Source organism: Colius striatus, chromosome 2 (assembly GCF_028858725.1).
Source record: "Colius striatus isolate bColStr4 chromosome 2, bColStr4.1.hap1, whole genome shotgun sequence".
In the NCBI taxonomy this organism is placed as follows: Eukaryota; Metazoa; Chordata; class Aves; order Coliiformes; family Coliidae; genus Colius; species Colius striatus.
In genome coordinates this window covers 66129469-66138092 of record NC_084760.1, presented here as the reverse complement: position 1 = coordinate 66138092, position 8624 = coordinate 66129469, and the positions used below count along the sequence as shown (strand labels likewise).

Here is an 8624-nt window from a genome sequence, read left to right as displayed (position 1 = left end):
TTGTTCACATCCTCTTTTACAAAGAGCCAGGATATCTTCCTTTGGATGACTCTAAATCAAACCAGCTGCAATGACTTACTAATTGGCTAGAGGAAGCCATCTTTGCCATGATATTTACGAGCCCAGCCTTTACTACTGATGACATATCAAGGCCCTCCTAAACACACCTTAATTCCCCAAACCTCTCGTGTTCGTTGTGTAGCAGGGCACTTTCCCCAGTAAAAAGATTCATGCTGAAGGTCATGCAGTTTTCTGGCAGCAAAGGCTGTTGCAGATCAGCCTGACTTGACTATCTCCAAGAATAACTTGGGAGGATGAGAAAATTCCTGAGCTAGTGGGCAGTGAAACAGACATCTCTGTGATAATATTGTTGCTGCAAACAAGATATTCCTGCTAGCTCTACAGAGGTGTAAGTTCAACAACAAGAGGACTGACAGTCAACCACTTGATTCTATAAAAGCCCAGTCCCATTTCTGTGGGGTGTGAGAGGATTCTTGTATGCTCTTCTTTGGAGTGTGTCTGAAAATCTTCCCCCTTGAGTGGGGACGTCCCTCAAGGTTACCTTCCGGAGCTGAAAGAGAATCTCCTGCTGTCTTTGATATGGGTGAGTAACATCATTCTCTAGGAAATAAGTATTCTCTATAAAATAAGCTAGCTTTACATCTTCAATTAATAAGAAGTAGTAGCTAATATCATGTAGAAATTGTTCTAAACCATTGACTACTAAAACAGAAGACCTCATACTCTTATCCTGATTGAAACTGTATGTGAAATATATTTCCACTTCCAATAATCACATTATTCTGTAAAAATAAAATTCTGGTTTACCATCATCACACTGCAGGCAGGGGAACACATTTAAGCACAAAATTAAGTGTATTTAAAATTAAAAGTAAAAATATATACAGCTGCTTAGTTTTCAAGAAGAGCCCTAGAAGAAAGATGTATGTTGCCAAGGCCAGGTTTGCAGCCCCACCTTGAGCTTTAGCTGCATCTGATACAAACTGAAAAACAAGGGATTGACTAGTAACAGGACTCATGTGAGCCAGATGAGGGTGGAATATATGGTGTGACAATCTTTAATGTACACACAAATGACAATTGAATTGTATTGTCTTTTTACTTTGTTTTGCATGAAGAAACCTTGAAAATTTTTGTTTAAATATCCCCTTGAAAATTGTTTAACTACTTATGTGTCTGTATTTGTATGTTTCTGTGGAGTGATGGAACACCATAGGTCTCATGACTGGGTTTCCCCAGAGTGATGGTAATGGCTTATATTTTAATCTAAGGATAATAGAGTTTCCAGTGACTTAAGTTTACAAGGTTTTGAGGCAGACTGAACAAGAAGTTACACTTTTCTACTTATGTTTTATCCCATGAATGAAGAATCCTTTGCTCTGGGGAAATAACTTTAGGATTTTTCTGTGCGTACTAGACATAAGAAGCCTAAATCTGCCTTTTTATAATGAATAGATGAAATGTAACAGGAAATTCAAAGAATTCAAGATAACCTCATCCAGAAACTAATAAATATGGTGCATATTTGAACATGTAGAACATTCATTAAATGCTAATCGTAATAATAATGCTTGAAAAACAACTTGAAAAGGAACAGAAAATCTCTTGTGAAAGACAGTTCTTCCAGCAAAGGAAACATTCCTTTGCTGGTCATATCAATCTGGTCCTTTGCAAACGCACATAATATGTCATGGTTGGCTGCCTCCTTGGAAATAGGTTCAGACGGGTGTTGTGGAGGTCAGGAGAGAGATGTTAGGGCTCTGCTGTATGCAGAAAACTTATGCTCAACTCTTACCAGATCTAGGACACTCTATCTAAAATTTGCAGTTTCATCATATCAGGATCTCTACTCTAAAATTAATTCAAAACTTCTTTTTCCCCCTATTCGGCAAAGAGTTTCACTAGCAGTGTTTAAAGCCACAAAATAATAGCTCATCAGTTCAACCAGCCCTGAGATCTGCAGAAGACAATATTCAAGGCTATCCCAAATTGTTTGCTGAATCATTTCCTGCCTTGTTTAAAAAATGTAAGCAGCTCTGTAAACCAATGAACATTCTGGTTATGAACATTCTGATTCTTTAATCTTGTGTTTCAAGAAAGAAAAGGTTTATTCTATGCAGCTAAACAGAAAGCAAAGGGAATCTGGGGCTACCACTTCAGGAAAATTCTGGATCATCTTATGCCTTTTACAGTTCTTTGAATAGTAGAAACTGGATCAAACATCATGATTAAAGACAAATTCAAAACGCTTTCATTCCTTCACTCATGTACTTGAAAATGGGCTGCCATTGACAAGAGTATGTCAATTATTTCCTCTCTGGGAAGAGCCTAACAGTATGAGGCTGTATCTTTACTAATAAAAAAGAATCTCAAAAATTCTAACCCAGTTAGGTACCTGGTTGTAGCTATACCAACAATGAGAATTGCTCCTGGCTTTCGAGCCTCATGCCCAGCATAGCCGTCACTTTGGTTTCAGTGAGGAAAGAAAAGTCTCTAGTGTATTAACAGACGTAGGTGAGTAGGAAGTTAGCACTTCATGTTATCATGCAGTTAGCATTACAGTGCTTGAAACTGTTAAGCAACCAAACGTTACATCAATTCCACTGCTTTCCCCAAAGACACGCATCCCTGGCAACTCTCACCTGCCTGCACCTCCAATTTTAACCTTTCATATTTCCATACAGCTGCCTTAATATGTTCAAAACAATGAAGGTGGTAGGGTAGAATGAAGTAGTTGAGAGTTGGTAAAAAGGATTATTAACAATCAAGACCACTAATAAGATATTACTCTGCAGGACTTAGGAGAGGCAATAAATTTCACAGTGTTGGTCTCCCATTTCTCTCAGCACTTGACTAGTAGCAGCATTCCCTCTGATTTTTGGACCAGCATGGGGCTGGTCGTGGTGGTGGTTGAAAGGGAATGAACCAAAATGTTGATACATTAACTTATCCCTCCCCTTCTCCCTGCTTCTGTCCTCATGGGGAATATTTCACTGATGTGATGTGGAAAAGAAGTTTAACTCCAAGCAGTCTTCAAAATGGATCCTCACCTTAGATATGTTACAGTCATTGGGTTTCAGTCCTCCCAGTCATACCCCTTCTCAGTTGAGGTCACACAATTCCAACTTCATCTTTATCCATTAACACTCTCTATTTTTTGAAATTTTTTGATCATGTGTTATTTGTATTTGTGTAATTCATAATAAGTCCACTTAGGGTTAAAGCAGTGTGTGTAAACAGCGATGGATGACTGCCCTTAAGTCCAGTAGACAGCTTTTTATCAGTATGAGTCACTTGTGAGGGAAATCTCCAGATAATGTTAATAGTTGAAGAGACAGCTAAAATCTAAATGCCTGCCTGTGGGTACATAGCATTTATAGCATTTCATAGCCTATATTTAAGTTTGATCCTGTGCTCAAGAATGTTAATGGGAATCTTTCCACTGTTTTTAATTCCCCTTTTGATTATCTATTTAGGGGGCATATTTTTTGGTTGAAAAACCGATTAAGGTCAGAGTGATATATCTCCTGCTCAGAATAGACCTATGCTAGATATAAAACTTTTAATTTGTACTGAATTTTGTACCGTTTTTCATATGCATTTCCTCATAGAATGATGCATAGGACAAGAACCAAGGAAATCTTTTTCCAGCAGAAGCTGTGAGGGTAGAGGTGAAGTCTGTGTTTACTCACACTTGGAATTTGGCAAGGTAATTGGAATAATGTCAGATACAACAAAGATCAAAGTTCTATTTTATAAAATTCCAGTCTTAAGGATAGCACATCCCAGGAGAGCAGGATGTGCAGTAAGAGTTGTTTTAGCACCAAAAATGACTACCAGCGATATTGTCTGTGGCATCTGGTTTCCTTTGGAGACATTGAATCTAAATGTTATCCATTCCTTATGTTATGTTTCAGAGCCACAGGATTCAATAGAAGCTGAGCAATTAGATCTTAAGCATAAGATCACAGTATATCAAATTTCATTGTATCACTTTCTACTGGCCTTGAACTGAGTCTAATAATTTCTGTTTGGTGAAAGCAGCTTTTAGGAAGATGGAAAGTTTGAAACTGGAAGGACGAAGAATCAAGAATTCCTTGGTGCTTTATTCCAGTTGCTAAAACCAGAGCAGCCATGGCTTCTTTCTCAGCTACACTTGGCTGACCTCAGTCATCAGACATTGTTTTTCTGTCATTGCTTTTTCTCCTATCTTATAATCTTGTACTTCATATTTTCTCCTCGTACAGGCTTTGTATCATCAACAAACAAGGCACCTCTCAAGTTTCTTTTTGCAAAACAAATTTATTAAATGTTTCTCATCTCATAAGCAATCACTTTTTCTATGGCTTAACCTTTTTTGTGGCTTTTGTCTGAACTTTCTCTTCTCAATACTGACCCCAGTATTGATTCAGCTTCCATCCTTTAGCTCTTTTTGGATTGTACTGCCACCAAGTCATCCAGACATTCAAGGGACCATCTTTAAGCACCTATGAGCTGCATTTTAAGATAGATTGTATTAGAAAGAAAATACCTTGTTAGAAGTTCTCACCTATCCCTAGACTGGAGAAAAATTCCAGTAGAAGCACAAATCTTTTCACAAACTTTTGATGTAGTCAGCTTTGTACATGAAAGTTGGTACTAAGTGGCCTTGTTGATAAGATTCATCTTACCTTAAGGCAGAGGAATAGACTACCTGAAGTCCCTTTCAGATGTGTTTTATAAGCCTCTTCCTTTTTTCCTTTGTTTAAGGCTGTTGTCACCCTAGCTGGCCATCTTTCCTGTCCCTCTGCAAAGACTGGCAGAGCATGAACTTTCTGAGGAATATGAGACTGGCCACACACAATGAGTAAAGTGAAAGGAAGGGAGAAGGAGGGATGTGAATTTTCAAATGGGGACTTTCTGACTAAAGATACAAGCAAAATTCTTCTCAAATTGGAATAATTGCTTCAGTGGAATTTTCTGTCCTTTAATTGTTTATCTAGATTTCAGCAGTTTCCTGATTATAACCACTTAAAATTAATATTTGGTTGAATATATCTGCTGGAGGCATTTTAATTAGATTTCTTTTTAAAATCTCTTTATTAAAATGGTAGAAACTGTTAAGATCTGCTGTTCTCAGTTACTTATTCCAATTTTCTGACAATACAGAGGTCTGCTGAGATGAGAAAATTGCAGAGGCTAAGAGCCTTACACTAGAAAATAAAACTGGGACCAATTACCCATTACTTTGGCATGATTTCTCTCTTTTTTTCTTTTTTCCTTTTTTTTTTTTTTTTAATTTCCCCTGATGCTAGGTGATACAGTCATGTTCTAATCCTTTGCCATGGTTTGGGTAGATGAAGCCTTATGATTGAAACCGTGCAGCTTTACACATGCCCAAAGGCAAACAAATGGAAACATAGAGACTGCTGTCTGCCACTCTAACTACATTTTTCAACCTAAATACCCACTTCAGGAACGGACTACACTGGTGTAAGGAGGGAGTAAATTTATTTCTGCAAGCAGAAGTTCTTTATCACTTACATCAGTTCAAATGAGAATATAATTCAACTCATCATCAATTTGCCTTTAAGTGTTGTCTTTTACAGATTTTTACATGTGGCAAATGTTCCAACTGCCAGTAAGCTATTTTCTTTCTGCAGCTTCTAGCGTGCCAAAGGAACAGTGGGAGAGAGAGACACTCTCATGACAGCAAATAGTTTTGAAATTTAATATCTCCATAATGGTGTAGTCTACAGGAAATGAAAAATAAATGTCCATAACCATACTTTAAGTATCGTGTCAGTAGTCAGCATCAGTGCTTAACAGATTAGGCATATGCCCTTTTGGTATCATTGGTTCTTATTTTTAAAAAGGTTACCAGCTCAAAGTTGCTGATTTAACAGCAACAATTTGGGGTTTTGGATTCAGCTTTTCTTCTGTTTTGGTTTTAGTCTCAAGATACTTTTAGGGAAAATTTATTTCTGAGAAATTGCAGGTGGATGTGTAACATAATACTTGACAAATCTGCATGTGTTGACATAACATGTGCTTACATGTGTGAGGGAAATAAAAGCTGATTAGAGGTTGCAGAGCTAATACAGCATGTACAGTTAGCAGGAACTTATTTTGCTGAGACACAGATGGAGAAATATTCAGTCACTCGCCTATAGGTACATTAACAATTGCACACATTTGCAAAGCCAATGTCGATAGACAAGAAAGTTCACAGTTCTGTCTACACCTGCCTGCATTAAAACATCAAGATCAAGCCTGCACATCATTATTTTTTCATGTGGTGAAATTCAGGATTTTTTCAAGACTCATAATAATAAGAAAAACAAATCATTCAGTCAAGGGAGTTTTTATCCTGATCTCTTATTTTCTTAATCACCATAAAATGAAATTCTTTTAGATATTATAGAAGACTGTTATGTATGCCAAGCAGTCCCTAATACATATCCTTTTAATGTAAAGCAGTTGTAGAATTAGAAATACATAGCCTGCTTTTCTTAGTAACTTTGACACTCTGAAGGGCGCCACTGGCTGTATGTTCATATAATTTTCTGTATAAAAGGAATGTAAGGCAAAGAAAATAAGTTCTAGCTAAAAATAAACTGGACTTGCAATGCAGTCCAACATTGAAAGCTATTGATGCATTTCATGTAGCCACTGAAAGGAGAGTTCCTCAGAAGCTGAAGGCTTTCTGGAAGTAGCCAGAGATCACTTCTGTTAAGCATTAAGTGGAAAGTGCCTCAGTTTCCTGCCAAACTTCCTTGCCTGAAGTGTTGGGTCGTGAGGCTGCTGCTACCTTTGTTCTCATCTTACACTGCTTCAAGAAGTATCCATTTTGTGCAGCATGATAAAGCTCCTTTTCATGTTTCCTGAATTTTTAGCTGAGCAGACATAAAAATTCTGTGGGTTCATTACCCTCCAACCCATCAGTATGACTCTGGACTGTATTTTAATAAGCTCTATGATTTTTTTCCATTTTTTTTCCATGCCTTTTGACATTTTCCTACAGAAAGGCAGAACAGGGTGCATTTTGTCCCCAGAAATTTCTGTTGAAATAGCCATTCATATGAATGACTAAGAAGATATGCCACCTCTGGAAAAAATAAATCAGCAGCCTTAGCTTACAGATTGAGAGAAAAATGTCTGGAGGGAAACTGCCTTTCTGAGAAGAAATTAAAGACAGTGTTGAGGCAGCCAAAATGCAATAGTAGAAAGACCCTGAGTCTAGTAACAAGAAGTCCTGCATACTGAGAAATTTTGGTACATAAACCAAGTCCTCTCTTGAACTTTGGAATTGTTCTTGCTGCCCCATTGCTTCCAAGGAACTCTTTAATGCCCTGTGAGAACAGTTCTTATCTGCTCCTGCACAAGTCTCTGATCCATTATCTGTTTTGCTAGGCCAATCTGGTTTAAGCATGATTAGGTAGCAATACCTGGGAACGCTCATCCTTCATAATAAGGCAGAGTGAACGACTGTTCAAAGGATACTTATTTTTGGGGTTATTGCAGGGAGTATGACCCAACGTGCTCTCTGTACTTACATTAGAACAGTTCAGGACCATGCATTGGGCACGTCTCTTCTGACCTTGCTTTCTCCCATTTCCTCTGCAACGAATGGCCCTTGGAATGAATTTTGAACTGAGTTTTTCTCTGAAAACTCACTTTATTTTTGTATTTAAATGCAAAGCCAGCAGGAGTGTCGTGGTTTGGGTTGGATTAAATACTTATATGCCACATTCTGGCGTGAGTTACATTGATATCAATCCAAAGTGACATAATTGCTCTCCATATTAGGATGGTCCACTAAAGCTGAGGGAGACTTTGTTTCACATTGAAAAAACGCTATGGCAGAAGAACTAATTTCAAAGATTAAGGCTTTGTTGCTGTTTTCAGTGGCAGTACTAATAAAAACACTTAATGGCAAAAATAAGAAAGCTAATACAAATCACGTGCAAATACTACATAATACCATACTTTCCCAACTGCTTTTCTGGACCTTTAGAACTGATTTTTTTTTTTTCCTTGCTTACTAGTTATCATTCATTAATGCCCATGAAGCTGATCTCCTACAGAATGCAGAGTTCATCCCCAGCAGCAGTACTACTTTTTGCTAGCAAGGCTAGAGCAAAGGCCCAAAAATGAGTCAGAATGTAGCTGGAGTATTGCTTGGAACAGGCAGCAGCAGCATTTTCCCTCTCAAGTAATATAAACATATGCATCATAAACTGGAGCCATTGTCTTTGAAGGCTTATAGCACAGCCGTCTGTAGGTCTTGAGTAAAAATTCTCTAGCCATTCAGTCTTTTTCAGTCTAAGATGTTCAGAGCTGTGGTGAAATGTTTGTTATGTAGGTATATATTATAGACATATGTTAATCAGACTTTTATTAATAGTGTTAAAATGAATTACAGTAATTTTGCATGGTCATGGATATGTTCTAGAGGATCTTTTATATCACAAATCTATGCCATAGTTACCACAAAAACTCATGATTTCTTGTCTAAAAAGAGCACATTCACTAGAGTAAAGACATCATCTTTTCATTTGATAAGTGTTCAACACTTTCAACTTTTTTAAAGAAAAAGAGCTTCCAACAAATTTTGAGTTAAT

General features: G+C 37.4%; 1 protein-coding gene across 2 annotated transcripts in view; it reads left to right on the top strand.

Moving 5' to 3' along the window:
• The first annotated feature begins 525 nt into the window (after positions 1 to 525).
• THBS2 (thrombospondin 2) overlaps positions 526 to 8624 on the top strand; it is an 83323-nt gene continuing 75224 nt past the window's right edge. For both annotated transcript variants that reach the window (XM_061990903.1, XM_061990905.1), the window contains exon 1: positions 526 to 604. In XM_061990903.1, the coding sequence (XP_061846887.1) occupies positions 601 to 604 (4 nt within the window). In that variant the 5' untranslated portion in view covers positions 526 to 600. The remainder of the gene's footprint in view (positions 605 to 8624) is intronic.